The sequence below is a fragment of the Coregonus lavaretus genome, assembly GCF_964263955.1.
Source record: "Coregonus lavaretus genome assembly, chromosome: 25".
Taxonomy (NCBI): Eukaryota; Metazoa; Chordata; class Actinopteri; order Salmoniformes; family Salmonidae; genus Coregonus; species Coregonus lavaretus.
The window spans coordinates 2,614,821-2,641,129 of NC_140012.1; the positions used below are offsets into that span (position 1 = coordinate 2,614,821).

Consider the following 26,309-nt stretch of genomic DNA (forward strand, 5'->3'; position numbering starts at 1 on the left):
AATAAGGCTGTAATAACATAACAAAATGTAGAAAAAGTCAAGGGGTCTGAATACTTTATGAATGCACTGTAACAATTCAGACCCTTTACTTCAGTACTTTCTTGAAGCACCTTTGGCAGCGATTACAGCCTCGAGTCTTCTTAGGTTTGACTCTACAAGCTTGGCACACCTGTATTTTGGGAGTTCCTCCCATTCTTCTCTGCAGATCCTCTTAAGCTCTGTCCAGTTGGATGGGGAGCATTGCTGCACATCTGTTTTCAGGTGGCTCCAGAGATGTTCGATCAGGTTCAAGTCCGGGTTGTTGTCGTCTTGTTGGAAGGTGAATCTTCACCCCAGTCTGAGGTCCTGTGCGCTCTGGAGCAGGTTTTCATCAAGCATCTCTCTGTACTTTGCTCCGTTCATCTTTCCCTCGATCCTGACTAGTCTCCCTGCCGCTGAAAAACATCCCCACAGCATGATACTGCTGCCACCACCATGCTTAACCATAGGGATGGTGCAAGGTTTCCTCCAGACATGATGCTTGGCATTCAGGCCAAAGACTTCAATCTTGGTTTCATCAGACCAGAGAATCTTGTTTCTCATGGTCTGAGAGTCTTTAGCTGCCTTTTGGCAAACTCCCCAGATCTGTGCCTCGACACAATCCTGTCTCGGAGCTCTATGGACAATTCCTTCGACCTCATTGCTTGGTTTTTGCTCTGACATGCACTGTCAACTGTGGGACCTTATATAGACAGGTGAGTGCCTTTCCAAATCATGTCCAATCAATTGAATTTACCACAGGTGGACTCCAATCAAGTTGTAGAAACATCTCAAGGACGATCAATGGAAACAGGATGCACATGAGCTCAATTTCGAGTCTCATAGCAAAGGGTCTGAATACTTACGTAAATAAGGTACGTTTTCGTTTTGTCATTATGGGGTATTGTGTGTAGATTGATGACGAATGTTTTATTTAATCAATTGTAGAATAAGGCTGTAACGTAACAACATTTGGAAAAAGTCAAGGGGTCTGAATACATTCCGAATGCACTTCACATGCCTCCTGTAAGACCCTATGATCCGTGACCGTACATGATACAGACAACATCTTGGTGTCATTATAGTATGTTCTAACATATGGAGTACGTCTAGATTCTGAAATATAATTTCACATTATTTTATTCAACATGAAAAATATTAGTATCTCATAGGTACCCTATTTGATTTTGTTCATTTTAAGACATTGTTTGGAACAATATACTCTACATCACATTTCCAGAGTGGGCTCTCTGCTAATTTTGACGTTACGATACAGTTGAAGTCGGAAGTTTACATACACTTTAGGTTGGAGTCATTAAAACTCATTTTTCAACCACTCCACACATTTCTTGGTAACAAACTATAGTTTTGGCAAGTCGGTTAGGACATCTACTTTGTGCATGACACAAGTAATTTTTCCAACAATTGTTTACAGACAGATTTCACTTATAATTCACTGTATCACAATTCCAGTGGGTCAGAAGTTTACAAACACTAAATTGACTGTGCCTTTAAACAGCTTGGAAAATTCCAGAAAATGATGTCATGGCTTTAGAAGCTTCTGATAGGCTAATTGACATCATTTCAGTCAATTGGAGGTGTACCTGTGGATGTATTTCAAGGCCTATCTTCAAACTCAGTGCCTCTTTGCTTGACATCATGGGAAAATCAAAAGAAATCAGCCAAGACCTCAGAATCTTTTTTTTGTAGATGACCACAAGTCTGGTTCATCCTTGGGAGCAATTTCCAAACGCCTGAAGGTACCACGTTCATCTGTACAAACAATAGTATGCAAGTATAAACACCATGGGACCACGCAGCCGTCATACCGCTCAGGAAGGAGACGCGTTCTGTCTCCTAGAGATGAACGTACCTTGGTGCGAAAAGTGCAAATCAATCCCAGAACAACAACAAAGGACCTTGTGAAGATGCTGGAGGAAACAGGTACAAATCTTTTTACATTCACAGTAAAACGAGTCCTATATCGACATAACCTGAAAGGCTGCTCAGTAAGGAAGAAGCCACTGCTCCAAAACCGCCATAAAAAAGCCAGACTATGGTTTGCAACTGCTCATGGGGACAAAGATCATACTTTTTTGGAAAAAATTTCCTCTGGTCTGATGAAACAAAAATAGAACTGTTTGGCCATAATGACCATCGTTATGTTTGGAGGAAAAAGTTGAAGGCTTGCAAGCCGAAAAACACCATCCCAACCGTGAAGCACGAGGGTGGCAGCATCATGCTGTGGGGTTGCTTTGCTGCAGGAGGGACTGGTGCACTTCACAAAATAGATGACATCATGAGGAAGGAAAATTATGTGGATATATTGAAGCAACATCTCAAGACATCAGTCAGGAAGTTAAAGCTTGGTCGCAAATGGATCTTCCAAATGGACAATGACCCCAAGCATACTTCCGAAGTTGTGGCAAAATGGCTTAAGGACAACAAAGTCAAGGTATTGGAGTGGCCATCACAAAGCCCTGAACTCAATCCTATAGAACATTTGTGGGCAGAACTGAAAAGGCGTGTGCGAGCAAGGAGGCCTATAAACCTGACTCACTTACACCAGTTCTGTCAGGAGGAATGGGCCAAAATTCACCCAACTTATTGTGGGAAGCTTGTGGAAGGCTACCCAAAACGTTTGACCCAAGTTAAACAATTTAAAAGGCAATGCTACCAAATACTAATTGAGTGTATGTAAACTTCTGACCTACTGGGAATGTGATGAAATAAATAAAAGCTGAAATAAATCACTACTATTATTCTGACATTTCACATTCTTAAAATAAAGTGGTGACCCTAACTGACCTAAAACAGGGATTTTTTACTAGGATTAAATGTCAGGAATTGTGAAAAACTGAGTTTAAATGTATTTGGCTAAGGTGTATGTAAACTTCCGATTTCAACTGTAAATGTTATGTGCACCACCAACACAGTGAATGGGAACATTTATTCAAAGGGAACTCCTTCCATTGGTGATTTGCCAAATGCGCAATCCTAAAGAAGGGCTGTGATTGGTTAAAGACCTATAATGTCAATTTCTATGTATAAAATTGGTCATAGCCCACTCTGGAAATGTATGTATTTGAAGAGTATATTGTTCCAAAAAATGCTTAAAAAGGGGTACTTTTGAGATATTACATTTGTTGAATAAATGACATTTTTTATTTCAGAATTAAGACCTACTCCATATGAGAGCACACTATAAGGCGGTTCCCCAACTGGCGGCCAAATTCGGGAGTGGGGATTTTATTTGGCCCCCCAAATAATTGTTGTTCTTGTTGGACATAAAACACTAAAAACACAAGCAAATCAGCTCCAAGTGATTAACATTTTGGAAATCTGTTCCAAAGTATTCCCACGCATAGTAGAGATAGATGTGATCGTACACAAATGAAAGCAAGGTTTGAAATTATTATGTTTTAGTCAAATATTATAGCTGTTTGGGCTTCTTGCAGTCAATTTGCAGTCTATAAATAAATTTATATTTTAAGTCATTTAGCAGACAGTCTTATCCAGAGCGACTTACAGGAGCTATTAGGGTTAAGTGCCTTGCTCAAGGGCAGAGACAGATTTTTCACCTAGTCGGCTCAGAGATTCGATCCAGCAACCTTTCGGCTACTGGTAAAACACTCTTAAATGATTTGTAATTATGTTCCTGCTCCCTGACCATCCGCTCAAGAAAAAGAAATCGGCCCGCAGCTGAATCTAGTTGATGATCCTTGCTATAAGGAGTATAATTACACCAAGATGTCTGTATGATGTACGGTTCGGTTCACGGATCATAGGGTCTTACAGGAGGCATGTATAGTTCTAAAATGGGCCTAAAATAAATAATGTTTGTGATACAAACATGTTTGTGATACAGTGGTCCTCTGTAGCTCAATTGGTAGAGCATGGCGCTTGTAACGCCAGGGTAGTGGGTTCGATCCCCAAGACCACCCATACGTAAAAATGTATGCACACATGACTTTAAGTCGCTTTGGATAAAAGCGTCTGCTAAATGGCATATTATTATTATTATACAAATGTAAAAAGCATGTCAAAGATCCTTCCTCCCGATGAAGCTTCTATGTGAGAATTTCCAGAACAATCTGAGACACCAAACATATTTTTGGGCTGTCTTGGTGTGGAATCGCCCAATGGGTATTTATCATTCATTTAAATTACCAAAAACAGCTGTAAAGATCAGAGTGGGCCTTTAAGGTCATTTAATTCAAACTATCATCATAACATTGGGGCTATCATTTCTTTTAATAATTGATTTACAATGTGTGCAACAGGAAATTGATTCAAGGTCCGAATTCTACAGCAACTACACAGCCCAAGGCTAAAATAATTATTTTTCATGAGCTAAGCAGTGAAAATCAATTCTAAGAACAATGGGACATGAGCTGAAACAACAAGACTATGAACAAAAGTCTTGTAATAAGAAAGTGGGAAAAAAAATTGTGGTTCCACAAAGAGATGCACAATATAACAGCCTACATACATTATCTGCCAATAAAACATAGGCTATTAGTACCCGATGATATTCGATTTCATAGCCGATATTATGTGACAATATTGTATCCCATTGTCCACATACTTCTGTGTGTGTGTGTGTGTGTGTGTGTGTGTGTGTGTGTGTGTGTGTGTGTGTGTGTGTATGTATGCATGTATGTATGTACGTACGTACAGTGGGGAGAACAAGTATTTGATACACTGCCGATTTTGCAGGTTTTCCTACTTACAAAGCATGTAGAGGTCTGTAATTTCTTATCATAGGTACACTTCAACTGTGAGAGACGGAATCTAAAACAAAAATCCAGAAAATCACATTTTATGATTTTTAAGTAATTAATTTGCATTTTATTGCATGACATAAGTATTTGATCATCTACCAACCAGTAAGAATTCCGGATCTCACAGACCTGTTAGTTTTTCTTTAAGAAGCCCTCCTGTTCTCCACTCATTACCTGTATTAACTGCACCTGTTTGAACTCGTTACCTGTATAAAAGACACCTGTCCACACACTCAATCAAACAGACTCCAACCTCTCCACAATGGCCAAGACCAGAGAGCTGTGTAAGGACATCAGGGATAAAATTGTAGACCTGCACAAGGCTGGGATGGGCTACAGGACAATAGGCAAGCAGCTTGGTGAGAAGGCAACAACTGTTGGCGCAATTATTCGAAAATGGAAGAAGTTCAAGATGACGGTCAATCACCCTCGGTCTGGGGCTCCATGCAAGATCTCACCTCGTGGGGCAACAATGATCATGAGGAAGGTGAGGGATCAGCCCAGAACTACACAGCAGGACCTGGTCAATGACCTGAAGAGAGCTGGGACCACAGTCTCAAAGAAAACCATTAGTAACACACTACGCCGTCATGGATTAAAATCCTGCAGCGCACGCAAGGTCCCCCTGCTCAAGCCAGCGCATGTCCAGGCCCGTCTGAAGCTTGCTAATGACCATCTGGATGATCCAGAGGAGGAATGGGAGAAGGTCATGTGGTCTGATGAGACCAAAATATAGCTTTTGTCTAAACTCCACTCGCCGTGTTTGGAGGAAGAAGAAGGATGAGTACAACCCCAAGAACATGGGGGTGGAAACATCATTCTTTGGGGATGCTTTTTTGCAAAGGGGACAGGACGACTGCACCATATTGAGGGGAGGATGAATAGGGCCATGTAGCGCAAGATCTTGGCCAACAACCTCCTTCCCTCAGTAAGAGCATTGAAGATGGGTCGTGGCTGGGTCTTCCAGCATGACAACGACCCGAAACACACAGCCAGGGCAACTAAGGAGTGGCTCCGTAAGAAGCATCTCAAGGTCCTGGAGTGGCCTAGCCAGTCTCCAGACCTGAACCCAATATAAAATCTTTGGAGGGAGCTGAAAGTCCGTATTGCCCAGCGACAGCCCCGAAACCTGAAGGATCTGGAGAAGGTCTGTATGGAGGAGTGGGCCAAAATCCCTGCTGCAGTGTGTGCAAACCTGGTCAAGACCTACAGGAAACGTAAGATCTCTGTAATTGCAAACAAAGGTTTCTGTACCAAATATTAAGTTCTGCTTTTCTGATGTATCAAATACTTATGTCATGCAATAAAATGCAAATTACTTAAATCATACAATGTGATTTTCTGGATTTTTGTTTTAGATTCCGTCTCTCACAGTTGAAGTGTACCTATGATTACAGACCTCTACATGCTTTGTAAGTAGGAAAACCTGCAAAATCGGCAGTGTATCAAAGACTTGTTCTCCCCACTGCGTATATACAGTGGGGGAAAAAAGTATTGTCAGCCACCAATTGTGCTAGTTCTCCCACTTAAAAAGATGAGAGAGGCCTGTAATTTTCATCATAGGTACACGTCAACTATGACAGACAAATTGAGAAAAAAAAATCCAGAAAATCACATTGTAGGATTTTTCATGAATTTATTTGCAAATTATGGTGGAAAATAAGTATTTGGTCAATAACAAAAGTTTCTCAATACTTTGTTATATACCCTTTGTTGGCAATGACACAGGTCAAACGTTTTCTGTAAGTCTTCACAAGGTTTTCACACACTGTTGCTGGTATTTTTGCCCATTCCTCCATGCAGATCTCCTCTAGAGCAGTGATGTTTTGGGGCTGTCGCTGGGCAACACGGACTTTCAACTCCCCCCTCCAAAGATTTTCTATGGGGTTGAGATCTGGAGACTGGCTAGGCCACTCCAGGACCTTGAAATGCTTCTTACGAAGCCACTCCTTCGTTGCCCGGGCGGTGTGTTTGGGATCATTGTCATGCTGAAAGACCCAGCCACGTTTCATCTTCAATGCCCTTGCTGATGGAAGGAGGTTTTCACTCAAAATCTCACGATACATGGCCCCATTCATTCTTTCCTTTACACAGATCAGTCGTCCTGGTCCCTTTGCAGAAAAACAGCCCCAAAGCATGATGTTTCCACCCCCATGCTTCACAGTAGGTATGGTGTTCTTTGGATGCAACTCAGCATTCTTTGTCCTCCAAACACGACGAGTTGAGTTTTTACCAAAAAGTTCTATTTTGGTTTCATCTGACATTCTCCCAATCCTCTTCTGGATCATCCAAATGCACTCTAGCAAACTTCAGACGGGCCTGGACATGTACTGGCTTAAGCAGGGGGACACGTCTGGCACTGCAGGATTTGAGTCCCTGGCGGCGTAGTGTGTTACTGATGGTAGGCGTTGTTACTTTGGTCCCAGCTCTCTGCAGGTCATTCACTAGGTCCATTCACTTGTGATCATTTTGACCCCACGGGGTGAGATCTTGCGTGGAGCCCCAGATCGAGGGAGATTATCAGTGGTCTTGTATGTCTTCCATTTCCTAATAATTGCTCCCACAGTTGATGTCTTCAAACCAAGCTGCTTACCTATTACAGATTCAGTCTTCCCAGCCTGGTGCAGGTCTACAATTTTGTTTCTGGTGTCCTTTGACAGCTCTTTGGTCTTGGCCATAGTGGAGTTTGGAGTGTGACTGTTTGAGGTTGTGGACAGGTGTCTTTTATACTGATAACAAGTTCAAACAGGTGCCATTAATACAAGTAACGAGTGGAGGACAGAGGAGCCTCTTAAAGAAGTTGTTACAGGTCTGTGAGAGCCAGAAATCTTGCTTGTTTGTAGATGACCAAATACTTATTTTCACCATAATTTGCAAATACATTCATAAAAAATCCTACAATGTGATTTTCTGGAGAAAAAAAATTCTCATTTTGTCTGTCATAGTTGACGTGTACCTATGATGAAAATTACAGGCCTCTCATCTTTTGAAGTGGGAGAACTTGCACAATTGGTGGCTGACTAAATACTTTTTTCCCCCACTGTATATATAAATCATATATTTGCTGCTGCAGTAACTTTTATTAAAACCTTGTCGTACAAATACGACAAAGTTGCTGATAACAATCCCTTAATCTCGATTCTCACAAGGACTAAATATTTATTCTCCTTTTGCCATACCGGCATTGGCAATCATCGACAACAAAATATAAATCAATATGATCTGTATCGGTCCGGTATTTCCCTTACCTTCCAATCTGGGTGCACCAAGTATCTCCAACTCTGGCTCCTCTTCTTCAATATCATTCACTTCACTCTCATCATCACCCCCTCCTCGCATCTTCCTCTCTTCCTCCTCATCATTCTCCTCCATCTCCTGGTCCTCTCGCTGTAGTACGGCCGGCTCGGCTGCCTGGGGCTGGGTGTGAGGGTTGTGTGAGGGGAGTTGGGGGCTGAGGGCGGGCGGCTGCAGGGCGGTCGGTGTGAGTGGGTCATGGCTGGGTTGGTCTTGGGACTGGGATGGGGGAGAAGGCGGGGGCGGCTGGAGCGAGGCCAGCTGCGGCGTGTCGTAGAGAGCCGAGATGGCCGAGGAGATGCTTTTCTGCAGGTCTTGGTTCTTGCCCACCGAATCCTCCTCGTCTGAGGAGAACGAGGGCAGCGTCTCCAGGTTCCTCTTCAGCTCGTCGTCCAGGGTGCGCTTGCAGGGGCTGGGGCAGCCCCCCAGGCCGCTGTTGCCCTTGCCCTCACCGAAAGAAGGTGGGGGCAGTGTTGGAGGGGGTGCTGGGGACAAGGGACGGAGCCCTTCAGATTTGAGAGGGGAGGCGTCACCATTTCCTGATTCCATTCCCAGGGGCATTTCCAAGCCCGGAGGTCTCTTTCCCGACTTGAGGAAGTCCATGAAGGAGGCCATGCAGCCCGCTTTCTCATCCCTCTGAGAGAAAGACAGAGAGGGAGAGGTTCGGGGGGGAATAGAGAGAGCGAGAGAAAATAGTTAATGAGAGAGGGAAATAGTGGTTTCCCTCTTAATTTTACAAGCTAAGGCTAACATTTTGTCACATACAACACAAGATTAACCATTAATGCTGACTGATTGAGTGGCCAAACAAAGTCTAAAATCGTCCCTTACCCTTCCATCCATCCCCTCGCCATCCACTCCGTCACTCTGTATCTGGATCTTCTGCTTGCTCTTGTCCTGGGTCCTGTTGGAGTCTGCCCCTCCGCACAGGGGTCCAGGACTCAGGCCAAGGGAGGGAGCAGACCCTACCGAGCCGTCTGACAGAGCGGGGTCCGTGCCGGACAGAGAGTCTGTCCTCAGCAGGACTTCGGAAGAGGACATGGAGCCGATGGGCAGTTTGATCTAAGACAGGAAAAATAGGAGAAAAGTTAGGTTAAAACGCCAATAGAGTACAGTACAGTAAACTTTGCTATTCCTGCCACCTTAAAGGAACATTACACTCCAAAATGAATGCGATCGCATCCCATGTCATCATGAGTTCGCATCCCATGTCATCAGTTGTGTAGATCCAGGTATATGGGATGTGGTTTAATCTTGACATTAGACTACTTTAGAGATATGAAATCGTTTGACAAACTTTGATTTAAAAGTGTAATGTCCCTTTAAGTATAAGCCTGCAATGACATCAACATTTCCCCCTGGGAATGAATAAAGTACAGTTCAATTCAATGTATCCACACTCACCTTGAGATGTGGTATGGGCTCCTGATGCTGTGGAGCCTGGTGGTGGAGTTGATGCTGTTGCCGATTAAGGTGGTGTTGCTGCATCTGCTCCTTCCCAGTTATCTCCATGAACATGTCATCTCTCCTCCCTCTCCCTCGGCCTCCGCCGCCACGGCCCCTGCTCCGTTTGCCCTCAATTCCTCCTCCATACCCCCTTCCTGCTTCGGTTCCTTCTCCCATCTCACCGCCCATCATTCCGCGGGGCGCGTGCTGCTCGGGATGCGGGCGAATGCGAGGCCTACCCCTGGGCCTAGGAGGCCCTGCTCTCTTTGGCTTGGTGGGCTTGCGGCCTCTCTTCTTGGGCCCGTCCTGCGGCAGGAGCTGGGGAGGGGGGCAGAGGGAGGGGTAGCCGGACGAGTGGTAGTAGTCGAGGTCGCCCATGAGGGGGCTGAGCGTGCCTCCTCCTCCGGCCCCACCTCCACCTCCTGTTTTACGGCAGCTGGAGACCAGGTCGGGGAGGAGGTCAGGGAGCCGGCGGCTGTTCAGACGGATGTCCGCCGGCTGGTTGTCCTTGTCCTCATCATCCTCAAACTCATACTCCTGCGCGTAGCTCTTTTTGGGCAGTGTGTTGGGGTCTCGGCGCTCCTTGAGCAGGTGGAACGAGCTCGACTTGAGGAGCTTCTTGGGGCGCGACGAGCAGAAGATGGGCGAGGTGAGGCCTCCGGGGCCGGCGCCAGCTCCACCGGTGCACGCGCCTGAACCTGAGGACTGGATCAGGCCCAGCTGCGCTGTGTTAACGGTGGAGGGCAGCTCATGTGTCTTGAGAGAGTCCAGGTCCAGGGTGCGGTTTCCGGACTCGGAAAGCCCGTGGCAGTACTGCCCATAGCCCTGGTCGCCGCCGTGGTGGCCCAGCATTTCGTACCCGGCTCCTCCGCTTCCCCCTCCACTTCCTCCTCCTGAATTAGCCTTCATGGGCTCCTCATGGCCCCCTCCTGGTCCCTCCTGGTTCATCTCCTCCTGCCCTGGGCCTGCGCCTTCTCCGGCACAGCTCGACTTGGAGAAGTCGTCTGAGCAGAACATGTCCTCCATGCCAGGGAAGAAGGAGCGGTCCTCGTCCTGCAGGAGCGAGTCCGGGAAGCAGATAGAGGTGAGCGTGACAAAGCGGTTCTGGCTCTGCTGGCGCTGGCCACAGCTTTTCTCCACAGGGCTGACCGTGTCGAACGGGTGCTGCTCGGTGCGCTGATGCTGGTCCATTTGGACCTGCTGGCCTGGGGTGAGCTGGGACGGGTGGGACTGGGACTCCTGTTGCTGGGAGTGGGTGGAGGGAAGGGGCTGAGGGTGAGTGTGAGACTGGGGGTGAGCGTGGCCATGGGAGTGGGGGTGGTGCACCGAGTGGCTTTGCTGGTGGTGGGAGTTGGGATGTTGATGGCGTTGGGGGAGGTGGTGCACGTGCAAAGGGGCAGATAAGCCCATGTCGGGCTCAGAGAGGAACGAGTGGAGCTCCGAGGCAGAGTGTTGAGGGTGATGGGCCGAGAGCCTCTGCTGCTCTTGCTGCTGCTGCCTGTGGCACTCTGCGCTCCCGCCGCTTCTTCCCCCTCCTCCACCACCTCCTCCGCCTCCTCTCCTCTCCTCCACTCCCCCTCCGTCCGCACTGGATGTCTGGGAGAGCGAGCACTCCAGCATGTCCAGGGAGGACACCACCGAGCTTTGCTGTTGTTGCTTGGACTGGCTCTGGTCCTGCCGAGGAGGTCCGTGGTTGTAGTGAGCGGCCGCCGCTGTGACCTCCAAAGTCTGGGACTGGAGTTGTAGCTGAAGCTGGGAGGCCTGCTGGGTCTGAGACTGGTGTTTGCCAGCGCCCATTCTCCCTCCAGCTCCATCCATCATAGCTTGTTGTTGGCTCACTGAATGCTGCTGCTGCTGATGGGGCTCCATCTTGTTGCGAGTGGTGTGAGACAGCACAGACTGGAGCAGGTGGGGCGGCTGGTGGGACTGGTCCGTGGGGGAATCCATGAGGGAGGCAGAGGATTGAGAGTGCTGCTGCTGGACCTCAGGGGTCTTGCGTGGGTACACCAGCTCTGAGCGCTCTTGTGGATTCTTCTGCAGCTCCATGTGAGTGTGGGACTGAAGGTGGGTGTGGGAGGCGGCGTGCTGCTGCGGGTGGGAGTGTTGGGGGCCCAGGGAGTGCTGGGAGTACGGGTCGCCCCGGCCGTAGTGCACCACCGACCCCAGGGAGTCGTGGTGGTGTAAGTGGGGGTGGCTTTGCTCGGTGCCTCCTCTTCCTCCTCCACCACCACTCCTGCCACCGCCTTCGCTGTCATTCCTTGGTTGTTGTTGCTGTTGTGGATGTTGCTGTTTCTTGAGAGACATCTCCAGCTGGCTGTCTAGGCCCGTGACCGCCCCTCCCGATCCGGCACCGGCGCTGGAGGTGGCGCTGTGGGTGCGGATGACGCTCTGGAGGTGGTACCTCTCCTCAGAGCTCTTGCCCAGCTCGTAGGACAATAGCCCTTTGCCGGTGTCCGTGGTAGAGGGGACAGGCTGCAGAGGTGCCTGTTGTTGGACCTTCTGTTGAGGTTGTTGCTGCTGGGAGTGGTGGTGGGATGCCTGGGGTGTGGGACTGGCCTGGGCTTGGAGAAGGTGCTGGATCAAGAAGTCGTCATCGTCATCCACGTCCTCTTGAGACCTCTGGGAGCCCACACCTAGCATACTGCTGGGGTCGGACTTGGTTTTGTTGGAGGTGGGATGGTAGGACTGGGGCTGGGACCGGGGGCCTCTGGTGTCGGGGGGGGCTCTGCTGTCGGGGTAGCCCTGAGGGGAGGACATGAAAGTGGGGGAGAGGACCGAGGAGATGTATTTGTTGGAGCCCGTTCCTCCCGGGGACTGTGTGGGGCAGGCAGGGGCGGGGGAGTGCAACCCTGGACGGATGATCCCAGAGTTGGCCGACGGGGAGGGGCTAGACTCAGGGATATGGTAAGACCCTCCTCCGGCACCACCTCCTCTCTCATTGGCCATACTGCTCCCGGCTCCTCCTGAGCCGGAGTTCCCGCTTACTGCGCTGCTGCTACCACCGCCTCCTGAGGTTCCGCCCCCCGACGACCCGCTCGACTGTAAAAGGGCGGGGGAGTGGCCTGGGCCGTAACCTAGCGATGGACATCCCGCGCCGCCCAGAGAGGATGGGAGGGACCCATAGGCAGAGTCAGCCCCGTAGACCACATCCGCCGAGTACAACTGGCTTCGCCCTCCCAGGCTCCCGTAGCCTTTTCTTCCCCCGGCTGAGCTCAGGTCCTGGGCCTGAGGGGAGCTGAAGCCGCCATACGACTGGGGGAGGTGGGAGGGAGGGGGCTGGCTGGGCGAGTATGACTGGTTCTGCTGTTGTGGCGGGGTTTGGCCTGTGAGGGCGGCGGCGGGGGTTTTCACTGGGGGCACGGGTGAGCCGTAGCCCGAGAGGCTGTGCTTAGTTAAGGGTTGCTGGGCCGATGTGGATGAGGTAGGAGGGGGCTGCTGCTGGGGAGCTGGAGTGCTCTGAGGGAGAGGCTGCTGTCTAGAGGGGGCCGAGCTGGAGCTGGAGGGGGGGAGTGAGTTGGAGGGGTGGGCTCCCGAGGCAGAGGAGGAAGAGGAGGTTGTTGAAGAGCTGGAGGACGCAGAAGGGGGCGTGTGAGGGGTGCGGGAGGAGGATGCCGAGTTGGCCGAGGAGTAGCCGCTGCTGGAGTTGCTCTTGGCGCCCTTCCCTGCTGCTGAAGAAGGGGTGGAGATCGAGTAGGGGGGCTGGATGATGGGCCGGTACACCTGTTCCGTCCGGGAAGAGGCCTTGTGGTCTGAGGAGGGGCTCTGGTCACCCAGGGGGCTGCAAGAGAGGCCGGCCTGCCTGTGGTGGGCGATCTGCTGGTACCCAGCCCCGCCGCAACTGAGGTAGTGCTGCAGGGAGTGGGCCGCCGAGGAGGAGAGCTGGGACTGGGACGGCGTGGGCCGCTGGTAGTGCTTGATCACACTGTCCTGCCGAGGCACAGCCCTCTCTTGGATCGAGTTAGACTGGGCCTGAGCCTGGGCTTGCACCTGAGCCTGGGCCGAGGAGAACACTGAGGCATTGTACAACTGGGAGGACTGGTCCTGCAGCTGAGAGGACAGCAGGTTGAACTGGTGGGACTGGAGGTGCCGCGCTGATGAGGCCTGGGCCGACGAGGCACCTGTGGGATCCTGGCCGCCCCGGTAGGCTGTGGCGGCGCCCTGGGAGGATAGGAGGCGGTCAAAGCCCAGGCTGGACTGAGAGGGACCCTTGATGTGCAACAGAGGGTCGTGGGGGGAGAGGAGTCCATTGGAGGTGGAGTTGAACGTGGGCGTGTCCTGGAGGGTGGGGAAGGAGCGGCTGGAGAAGGAGGCCGGGTGCTGATAGGCCGACAGGGCCGAGGAAGAGGTGAAGGAGCCCGAGCCGGGGAGGGGCCCGGAGATGAAGAGCTCAGCAGGGGCCGGGGTGTGTATTGCTGTCAGGGCCAGATGGAGAGACAAGACGACGATTATTCAAAACCCGTCAATCTGTCAACAGAAAAAAACTGACAAGCATGACTAAATAATTGTACTCCCACCCTCCCTTAACATGTAAAAAGCTAAAAGAATCAAATATGCAAATGTACCAACATAATCTCACCAACAATGCGGACATGCGAGAGGAATGACAATTTGATAGAACATGTGAGGCGTTGGAAATGTCATATCGACTTTTGCGAACCCGTTTTGAATGTCAACACAGGTCTGGTCACATGCTCACCTGTCTGCCAGGACGGCGTGCGGAACTGGGAGAGGAGGGAGGAGGCAGAGGGGGGAGCCTGGGGACCCCGCTGGGATTCCAGAGCGGAGATCAGGTTCATCACCGAAGCGTCTGGGCCAGAGGGGCTGGCATGGTGCAGGCCGGTTTCAAATAGTCCAGAGAGACCTGATGGGACAACAAATACAACCATGAGTAAACCGTGACGACCATGTCCCTTTTGACAGATTATGCAAACTCAACAGGACATTTAGAGAGATAACTATATCTACAGTGCCTTGCAAACGTATTGATTCCCCTTGGCGTTTTTCCTATTTTGTTGCATTATAACCTGGAATTTAAATTTATTTTTATTTGGATTTCAGGTAATGGACACACACAAAATAGTCCAAATCGGTGAAGTGAAAAAAATAACTTGTTTCAAATCATTCTAAAAAATTAATAACGGAATAGCGGTGCGTGCATATGTATTCACCCCCTTTGCTATGAAGCCCCTAAATAAGATCTGGTGCAACCAATTACCTTCAGAAGAAGTTAGTTAAATAAAGTCCACCTGTGTGTAATTTAAGTGTCACATGATCTGTCACATGATCTCAGTATATATACACATGTTCTGAAAAGCCCCAGAGTCTGCAACACCACTAAGCAAGGGGCACCACCAAGCAAGCAGCACCATGAAGACAAAGGAGCTCTCCAAACAGGTCAGGGACAAAGTTGTGGAGAAGTACAGATCAGGGTTGGGTTATAAAAAAACATCTGAAACTTTGAACATCCCACCGAGCACCATTAAATCCATTATTAAAAACTGGAAATAATATGGCACCACAACAAACCTGCCAAGAGAGGGCCGCCCACCAAAACTCACGGACCAGGCAAGGAGGGCATTAATCAGAGAGGCAACAAAGAGACCAAAGATAACACTGAAGGAGCTGCAAAGCTCCACAGCGGAGACTGGAGTATCTGTCCATAGGACCACTTTAAGCCGTACACTCCACAGAGCTGGGCTTTACAGAAGAGTGGCTAGAAAAAAGCCATTGCTTAAAGAAAAAAAATAAGCAAACACGTTTGGTGTTCGCCAAAAGCCATGTGGGAGACTCCCCAAACATATGGAAGAAGGTACTCTGGTCAGATGAGACTAAAATTGAGCTTGTTGGCTATCAAGGAAAGCGCTATGTCTGGCGCAAACCCAACACCTCTCATCACCCCGAGAACACCATCCCCACAGTGAAGCATGGTGGTGGCAGCATCATGCTGTGGGGATGTTTTTCCATCGGCAGGGACTGGGAAACTGGTCAGAATTGAAGGAATGATGGATGGCGCTAAATACAGGGAAATTCTTGAGGGAAACCTGTTTCAGTCTTCCAGAGATTTGAGACTGGGACATTTTACATTTACATTTTAGTCATTTAGCAGACGCTCTTATCCAGAGCGACTTACAGGAGCAATTAGGGTTAAGTGCCTTGCTTAAGGGCACATCGACAGATTTTTCACCTAGTCGGACAGAGGTTCACCTTCCAGCAGGGCAATTACCCTAAGCATACTGCTAAAGCAACACTTCAGTGGTTTAACGGGAAACATTTAAATGTCTTGGAATGGCCTAGTCAAAGCCCAGACCTCAATTCAATTGAGAATCTGTGGTAGGACTGAAAGATTGCTGTACACCAGCGGAACCCATCCAACTTGAAGGCGCTGGAGCAGTTTTGCCTTGAAGAATTGGCAAAAATCCCAGTGGCTAGATGTGCCAAGCTTATAGAGACATACCCCAAGAGACTTGCAGCTGTAATTGCTGCAGAAGGTGGCTTTACAAAGTATTGACTTTGTGGGGTGAATAGTTATGCACGCTCAAGTTCTTTTTTTGTCTTATTTCTTGTTTGTTTCACACACAAAAATATTTTGCATCTTCAAAGTGGTAGGCATGTTGTGTAAATCAAATGATACAAACCCGCTAAAAATCCATTTCAATTCCAGGTTGTAAGGCAACAAAATAGGAAAAATGCCAAGCGGGGTGAATACTTTCACAAGCCACTGTATGTGATAAAATTGCATCACTGGGCTGAATAGGTCAAGGAGTGTCCATTACACCAAAATACAAAACGTAGGCCTAACAGATGTTATAAATCTAATTTGGCCCTATATGTTACCAGGTAAAATACAGGTTTTTCCCCCCACACAAAAAGGAGTTTCCATTGAAAATACATTTTTCAGTGACTGCAACCTTAGTGCCATCAGCACGGCCAGTCATATCATCCCGAGGGCACTGTACTGTGGTGACAAAATTATAAGGTGTGTGACATGTCTCTCACCCAAACTCCGACCTGCTCCCCAAGCCCCGCCTTGGCCAGAGCTGCCCGGGTGGTGATTGGTGGCATAGCCCTGCAGAGGGTGGGGAGTGCCGTAGGCTTGTCGATGGAGAAGCTCCGACTCAGGGTGTGATGATCTGGAACTTCCATAGACGAGACTAGGGAGGAGAAGAGGTAATTTATTCAACTGTTCAAGTCCAATTGTCTTCATCTTCATAAACTTTTGTCCAAAATGTACCCTCTGGGAGAGGCCGTGAAATTGAAACAGATGCAAATCCTATGTAAATAGGCCTACTAAATAAATACACTAAGAGGATTGTTTGGTTTGAATGTCATGACAGCACACCCTCTTCAGAAAACTTTGCGATCTTATTAAAATTTATTCAGATGTGTAAGTCAATTTAGCACATCTCCATCCTAATAAAATTACTGTAGGTCACCATTCTTCACATTGTAAGAATTTAGAATATCAGACTATAGATTAGACAAAATCAACTCAGAATACATACTAAAATATGATTGCCATCTTAAAGCCTGCTGTAGACTTCATTTACAATTCCTGTCTGTGATATTTTACCAACACAGTACTTTATGCCTGTACTTACAGTATGGAAGCCCATTACCACCACCCCAAAATATAATTTGATAGTATCTCAAAAATGTTATACCGTCTCAATTTCGATATGTTTCTTCATTTGCAGCATTATGTGGTGAACTCCATCTATCCACGTTGCAGAGATCAGCACAGCAATCAGACAACAGAAACCGTGACTGAGCTTGCTATATGCAGGGTTGCATAGTGTAGGTCTACAGTGCATACGGAAAGTATTCAGACCCCTTCCCTTTTTCCACTTTGTTACGTTACAGCCTTTTTCTAAAAAAAATATTAAATACATTTTTTCCCCCTCATTAATCTACACCCAATACCCCATAATAAAAAAGCGAAAACAGGTTTCTAGAAATTGTTGGAAATGTATAAAAAAATAAAACAGAAATACCTTATTTACATAAGTATTCAGACCCTTTGCTATGAGACTCGAAATTGAGCTCAGGTGCATCCCGTTTCCAATGATCATCCTTGAGATGTTTCTACAACTTGATTGGAGTCCACCTGTGGTAAATTCAATTGATTGGACATGATTTGGAAAGGCACAGACCTGTCAACATAAGGTCCCACAGTTGACAGTGCATGTCAGAGCAAAAACAAAGCCATGAGGATGAAGGAATTGTCAGTAGAACTCAGAGACAGGATTGTGTTGAGGTACAGCTCTGGGGAAGGGTACCAACATTTTTTTGCAGCATTGAAAGGTCCCCAACAACACAGTCGCCTCCACCATTCTTAAATGGAAGAAGTTTGGAACCACCAAGACTCTTTCTAGAGCTGGCTGCCCGGCCAAACTGAGCAATCGGCGTGACCAAGAACCCGATGGTCACTCTGACAAAGCTCCAGAGTTCCTCTGTGGAGATGGGAGAACCTTCCAGAAGGACAACCATCTCTGCAGCACTCCACCAATCAGGCCTTTATGGTAGAGTGGCCAGACGGAAGCCACTCTTCAGTAAAAGGACGCTTGGAGTTTGCCAAAAGGCACCTAAAGGACTACAAGATTATCTGTTCTGATTAAACCAAGATTGAACTCTTTGGCCTGAATGCCAAGTCTGGAGGAAACCTGGCACCATCCCTACGATGAAGCATGGAGGTGGCAGCGTCATGCTGTGGGGATGTTTTTCAGCGACAGGGACTGGGAGACTAGTCAGGATCAACGGAAAGATGAACGGAGCAAAGTACAGAGAGACCCTTGATGAAAACCTACTCCAGAACGCTCAGGACCTCAGACTGGGGGCGAAGGTTCACCTTCTAACAGGACAACGACCCTAAGCACACAGCCAAGACAAGGCAGGAGTGGCTTCGGGACAAGTCTCTGAATGTCCTTTAGTGGCCCAGCCAGAACCTCTCTGGAGAGACCTGAAAATAGCTGTGCAGCGACACTCCCATCCAACCTGACAGAGCTTGAGAGGATCTGCAGAGAATGGGAGAAACTCCCCAAATACAGGTGTGCCAAGGTTGTTGCATCATACCCAATTAGACTCAAGGCTGTAATCACTGCCAAAGGTGCTTCAACAAATTACTGAGTAAAGGATCTGAATACTTATGTAAATGTGAATCTTTTTTCGTAATACATTTGCAAAAAAATCTAAAAACATGTTTTTGCTTTGTCATTATGGGGTATTGTGTGTAGATTGATGAGGGGAAAAAAACAATATAATCAATTTTAGAATAAGGCTGTAACGTAACAAAGTGGATAGGTTCAAGGTGTCTGAATACTTTCCAAATGCACTGTACTTAGGTAGTCTACATGATTACCTTTCCTACTAATCTTCTAAAAGTTGACTGTGCCAAATCCATTCATTATTCTACTAACTAGGATTGAATGCGAGACATGCTTTCCATAATGTACGTTTCATGCATATACATTCGAACAAAGATCACTATAACAAAGAGGTTCAGCAGTATTGTCTCAGGCAGAAGTATCTAAATATAGTGTAACCTACCAATCAATGTATATTTAGTGCCATAGAGGGCACAATATTACAATGTTGCAGTTCAGAAACGAGAGCGTTACCATCTATACCAAAAGCCTGGGAATCTGATGGAGACTGTAGAACTGTCATCAACGCATGCTTCAGTATTCCCCCTTATATCTATGAGCATGTGTGTGCCCAGGCCCCATAGGCGTATCGAAAGACTCCCACCCTGGTCACCAACGTAGCTGACAGATGTAGAGAGAGACAAGGGCCTTAACAGAATGCAATCTAAAGCTTGTGTGGTCCAGAGACGAGAACTCTACCATCTATGGCAAAAGCCTGGGCTCCTGACGGGGACAATAGAATTCTCCCCACTGCATGTTACAATAGTAAAATAATCAGTTGGTCACCTGTTAAACTGATTCTACATTGAATTTGGTCTTTAAGATGCTCAAACAAGCGCGTTTATCTGTCGTTGGTGTTCTTCAACTCTAAAATGCACTACAACGTAAGACAAAACCCACAACAAAAACACAACAGGCAAATGCATATGTGGTCCCAATGTCTAAATAGTGACGGTAGGGCTAGTTCAAACTGCAGTAGGATGTTTCTCATAGGTGAGATAATCAGCCCATGCTTGGTGAATAGCACTTGGTTGGCACCTAAGATGCAGATTACGTGATTGGCAGACGTGATCAAGTTTTGATTGGTTTACAGTTTATTATTCAGCGGCGTGTGCCTGTCCAGCTAGCGAAAAAAAAGTTTTGAAAAATATTGCAAGAATTGACATTGCCAACAACCGGAAATGTGTTCAGAAGGAATAAATATAAACAATATGTAAAAACAAGCTCCTCTGTTGACAGAGATAGATCATTTCAAAAACTAAAGCAGATAGCTAGCTAAAGGGTTGGGCGGTATCCAGATTTTCATATAGTCATACCAATACTTCTCCCATCCCGGGATTTACCGTATTACCGGTTTAGTACACAAGGGGGAGCCAAAAAAAACACAAACGCCCATTGGGTGTCTATTACCAGAATACTAGCAAAATCTGCACAAGTAATAGCGAATGGAGGCTGCTAGCTAAATATGCTAATGAGCGCAAATGAAAATAAACAAGTTGCAAAGACAGGCAATCCTGTCATCAAGGCAAAGGGTGGCTACTTTGAAGAATCTCAAATATATTTTGATTTGTTTAACACTTTTGGTTACTACATGATTCCATGTGTTATTTCATAGTTTTGATGTCTTCACTATTATTCTACAATGTAGAAAATAGTACAAATAAAGAACCCATGGAATGAGTAGGTGTGTCCAAACGTTTGACTGGTACTGTATAGGTAGGAGCTACCGAATGTCATCGTTGGTGAGTTTGGATATTTACACGCGAACGTGCACGAGAGACATTGTGCAAATTAACAAAGTTTTGACACATGCTTGTCTGAAGAAAGAGCAGTACTGGCGCTAAAGCAGCATGTGTCTGTGTGGAGTTTGGAGTCGCTACGGCAACGGGACTGCCTGCTGGCCAAGAACACAGAGGACAAAAAACTCAAGGAAATCAAGCAGTGGCAGCTGTTCAGATGTCAAAGCCCTTTGGATGAGTTCGCTTTCTGCTGTGTTTGAGAACACTATATGATGCCCCGTCAACTTATTAATTCAGCCACTTGCTTAGATATTTTAGGGGTCGCGTTAACACATAAATCTGCATTTTTCCACGCAGGAATTAATTATAAAATGCACAAGAAATATCATGCTGCATTTTGTAAACAGAGATCTAAAATGCTTCTTGTAATTTCTGCTCAGCTTCAGACTAAATTTGTGCTTCATTTGTAATTCTCCACTCAGATAAGAATTCACAAAAGGGCATTCTATCAGCAGACAGCGCGGACTGATGTGTAGCTACTTTTCTCTGGTACTTTTCTTGGTGTAGCCAGCCTACTTTTCTCCGGTACATTTAAAGATTAACTTTAAGCAAAACATTAGGAAATGTAGCTGGCTACATTCTTTATGATAAACATGATGGCCATGTATATTTTTTGCAAAAACGACATTTTTCATTGTAAGCTAATGTACTGGTGTGGCTGCCAGCCAAATAGCGTTGCACTCCTGTTGCCATCTAATGCGAATGATGCCATTTTCTGCCTAATGTCTTGCACTAATGTATTTTCCGTTAAGTAAAATTATAGTTGCACGTCCCTGATCATTCTATTGAAGCAAAGAAAGACTTGAGTTTCAATATAAAACGCGACCCCTGTCAATACACAGCTGGACTCTCGCTTTCTCTCGTTGTGTTATTTACAAACAAACACGTGACTGGCTCTGGTGAACTATGGTAAGCTTCATAATGTGAAATGAAGAACTCGATCTGCTTTATCTCCTGACGTATTGCACAAGTTGACTGCAGGTATTTACTTAAAAAGTATCTACAAATATTCAAATGCATTTCAACTTCAAATAAATAGTTTCAACGGTATTGACAGTATTGAAAAACCATGACGTGGCCATCTCCAAATACCCCAGTAGATGGTATATACGGTATGCTGCCTCAGCCAACTAAACAGCCATGATCCGACCATGTACCATGCTAGCTTTTATCATTAGCTAGGTAGCCTACTAGCTAGCAAACCAAATCATGGTAGATATGGCTTGATGGCAATATGTTGAAAACACTGATAAATCGAAATAAAGACTTAGCTACCGAATATATTTGATATCCTATCAAGATTGGGTGTAATGCATTGTAATTTAATTATACACAACAACCTAGAGTTGTGGTGTTATTTTAGGAGCCAATGTGTTGACTATCAATCATTATCATTCTTCATAGCACGAGTCGCCAACATTCGACCACTGGCATCTCGCGCTAATCACTTGCCAGTAAAATGTTACATTGTAACAACTTTGATACATCACAGGAGGAGGTATCTCAGTTACTATGTGAAACAAATGTGTCATGCAATGTCACAGAAGGAAAAACTGGAAAGATACAAATTGGGCATTGTAATGGCACTTTCCTTCCAATGCAATAGCCTCATGTGCATTTACCTATGACTAAAATATGGACTATTTTTTTACAGTCAATGTGTCAAACTATTCTAAAAGGACATACTACTATAATTATTCTAATGGTCCAGACATATTCTCCAACCCATCCCCCTCTTTACTCTCGTTCCCTCCCCCTCCGTCTACCTAAAACCATACATTTAGTCTGTCAATCGCATTCTATGCATTTTCAAGAGCCCTGCTAGCTCGTCCCACCACCCCCACACGTCTTGCTCCATTCCATTTATAATACTAGTAACAACATGCAAAAACCTGGATGACAACGCGATGCTGCCTATAGGCAGGTTACAGATCGACGTCAATGTACCAAATTAACGACCAATCGATTACATTAAAGAAAAGAGAATGCAATGTATTAGCTAGTGTGCAAACATTATCTGGACTGGATCAAATGCTTACCTTGCTTTCGCCGATCTCTCATAACTCCATCCCGCTCCTGCGCCCAAATCACCGAACCCTGTTCCCGGGTAATTTCTATCCATTTTGCATTTATGAAAAATGTGTGACAAGGACGAAAGCACCGAGTAGTAGGAATTTTCACAGAATTGGGGTATCCGTCTTCCCCGTGATCGATTTTAGACTATTTACCCCGTTTCATAAGCAAATCCTCTGGATTGGAAAACAGCATATTGAAAGAGAAATGGAGGGGAGGAGAAAACTGGACAAAAAAGGGGGGTCTGGGGGTGTACTCCAACCACCTCCAATAATCAGTCTCTCCTGTCCTACACTTATGTCTCCAAATATCATTTCCACAACTGCCAAATTGCAACGACGCTATGCACGATCATGATAAATTATCGATAAATTGCAGAGAAACATTTGATCAAACGCATCCTTTCCTGCCGTATCTCATCCCCTTTATTTTAACTAGAGTAAATGCCGCGATCCGCGACTGAAAAGATTACCATCGATACCTCACGACTGTTGCAAACAGTATCAAAAGATAAGTTATCATATAACAGTAATTGTGATTTCTTTAGCATGCAAAATGCCTTCCCATTCTGAAATTGTTGTGAGCTAGCAGATGCTACTAGTATATAGCTAGCTAGCCCTGTCGACGCATCAAAATAAAACTGGGTTGCTATTTATATAGCCTTCTACCATTCCTTCTCTTTTTTACATTAGAAAATAATGATGACGACGATATCGCGATGTCTGGAAACCATAATCTAAATTCCGAAAATCAATGAAGACGAAAAGTAGGCCTCGTTTTTAATATTTTTTGTCATTTTCCTCGGAAGACGCCATTTTTGAAGGCGGCTGTCTCTCTCTCTTTTCTCCCTCCCCTAGCTCACGTCGCTCAAATACACGCGCACTCTGTCTGTTGTGTCCTCCATTCACCGGTTCTCACGGGTCGTCGCTTGTTACCACAGCGACAAAGTCATAACCCCCGCCTATTTCTACTATTTATCTTCTTAAAATCTGATTTTAAACCTAACCCTAACCTTAACCACACTGCTAACGTTAAATTAAGACCAAAAAAGCACATTTTTGTTTTCATTCATTGTTACGATATAGACCATTTTGAATTTGTGGCTGTGGTAACTAGTGTAAACTGTTCTCATGAGAAGGGGCAGGGCTATACCAGTAGGGGCTGTAACTCCGAGCTGGATCCTTTGACGTTACATCCAGTATAGCATCCAGCTCATAGTTACAACATCCTGCATAGCATCCGGCTCAGAGTTACATCCAGTATCCGGCACAGAGTTACATCCAGCATCCGGCTGAGAGTTACATCCAGCTCAGACATCCTGCATCTGGCACAGGGTTACATCCAGCATCCGGCTGAGCGTTACATCTAGCATCCCGCAGTTACATCCAGCATTTGGCAGTTACATCCAGCATCTAGCAGGATGTAACAATGAGCTGGATGTAGCACACTTCAAAATAAGAGTCCCCCTAAATGTCATGCAAAAATAGTCCTGTGATTTCCGATTTCAAAATAACAGTCCCTCAATTTGTCATGCCAAAATAAATCCTGAGATTTCTGATTTCAAAATAAGAGTCCCTCGATTTGTCATGCCAAAATAAATCCTACAACTCCCATTTCAAATTAAAAGTCCCTGAATTTGCCATGCCAATATAAAAGTCCTGCGAGTTCCAATTTCAACATAAGAGTCCCACGATTTGTCATGCATGTTTTATTTATCTATATTTTATTTCAATAGTAATATAAAACCCCAGGGGGAATCGAACCCACAACCCTGGCTGATTTTGTTCTCGGTGCCAGTATGATTTTTTATTATTTATTTTTTATTATGTATGCACTCTGGATAAGAGCGTCTGCTAAATGACTAAAAATGTAAAATGTAAATGTAATGTCATAAAATTAATTGTCAAGGCACAGATATACATTAAACACAAGGTCATGCTGTTAACCCACCCCTTTGTTTGTTTTAGCCCAACTCATGTTAAGTTGCCTCTGAACAGAACGGACGCATCTGTGCCTGCATCTATGTCATATCACTGACTCTACCTTTGAAATAAATTCCACAAAGTTATTCTAGTCTCAGCCTCTTCCCTGGTTAAACATTGTGAGCTCCCACCAGATTTACAAACCTGTATTGTACTGTATTAATAGGCAGTGTTCCCCATTCTCTTGTTTAAACCTGGGGTGGCATAGGTCCACACTTATCCCTCTACAGCTACATACAGTATATATATATTTTACATCATATGATTTCCTTTTCATCAACAAGTAATATTATACAGAGAACCTTGCAGAGTACACAACTTATGTGGGAATTGGCACCGAGACCAAAATCAAATCAATAAAATGTATAAATACATTTGTAATGCTTGTTATTTTGACCATTGCAACTATCAACATAGGAAAGAAATACCACAACGTAGCACACACATACGTTTATGTAAATGATTAATGAGAAGATACACATAATGAAACAGCATGGGAATGGCAATGTTTTGGGGGCAGTATTAGCAATGCATTCAGCAACAAGTGTTTGTGTCAGACAAGACTAACCTAAAGACAGCAGTAAGGATTCATAAAATCATATCAGAAAAGGTTAACAAAATATTATCATTAGTTTATGATAAAACTGTTTCAATCAAACAATCACTTGATTCACTTTTTTAAATCTATCTTGTGAGGGATAGTGTTCTGGTGGTTTCCGTTTGATAAACACCTGTCAAACAGACAGCCTCTTATGTAATTGTGCCATTTGAAGCATTTGGATTGGGCAGGATCCTTCACAGCAATGCTTGTCTTTTCCTGTCAGTGTGGAGACGGTTGTAGACACAACATGGACCACAGCGGCAGCCACCTCTTTCACTTCAGCTCAAATTAGTGGTGTGTGGCATACATCCAGTTCACCCATGCAAAGGAATACAAAAAGCAGTATGAGTCAACACATGTAAGACCTTCAGTGATACTAAGAGGAGCATCAACATGTTTTGCAATATTGTCCAGAGAAACAATATTGTGTGTTTTGTTCTCTCAGACTGGGTTCTCGCAGACTGGGCTTCGATGTCCCCTCCTTTACCCAGCAGGATCTCCACCTCAACATGACCCGCTGTAGCAGCCAGGGTTAGAGGAGTGAACCCTGGGGACAGAGATTACTCTCCAACACCATCATACACAGATACAGACTCCCACTTCTACACACAAATTATCAAGTTCCCTGAAAGATGGACATCTATATATAAAAATATAGCTACTTGGTGTGATGTATATGTGCATCGATGTCCACAGAGGGCTAGAGGGGGAGCATGGAGGGTGGGGACATTGTGTTGATGGGCGTCTGAGCTGTGGGTATGGGCGAGGTTGCAGTGTTCAACATAGGCACTCTTCTGCTCACCGCTACTGTCACGGGGGCGAGAGAGCTGTTAATAAGAGTCAACCTTCAAATAAAAAATACATCATATTTAACTGGAAAAAAATATAAACGCAACATGCAACAATTTCAAAGGAAATCAGGCCCTAATCTATGGATTTCACATGACTGGGCATACAGATATGTGTCTGTTGGTCACAGATATCTTAACAAAAAGGTAGGGGTGTGGATCAGAAAACCAGTCAGTATCTGGTGTGACCACCATTTTCCTCATGCAGCGTGACACATCTCCTTCACATATAGTTGATCAGGCTGTTGATTGTGGCCTGTGGAATGATGTCCCACTCCTCTTCAATGGCTGTGCGAAGTTGCTGGATATTGGCGGGAACTGGAA

At 45.9% G+C, this 26,309-nt stretch overlaps 1 protein-coding gene across 1 annotated transcript in view; it reads right to left on the bottom strand.

The window, feature by feature from the left end:
* Positions 1-23,374, bottom strand: part of LOC311100413 (proline-rich protein 12-like) — a 56,317-nt gene extending 32,943 nt beyond the window's left edge. The window contains exons 1-6 of the mRNA XM_084141313.1: positions 22,521-23,374; positions 16,539-16,693; positions 14,239-14,403; positions 9,501-13,954; positions 8,928-9,158; positions 8,051-8,732 (exon numbers count right to left, since the gene is read on the bottom strand). Coding sequence (XP_083997439.1) covers positions 8,051-8,732; positions 8,928-9,158; positions 9,501-13,954; positions 14,239-14,403; positions 16,539-16,693; positions 22,521-22,603 — 5,770 coding nt within the window. The 5' untranslated portion in view covers positions 22,604-23,374. The remainder of the gene's footprint in view (positions 1-8,050; positions 8,733-8,927; positions 9,159-9,500; positions 13,955-14,238; positions 14,404-16,538; positions 16,694-22,520) is intronic.
* Positions 23,375-26,309: the final 2,935 nt, after the last annotated feature.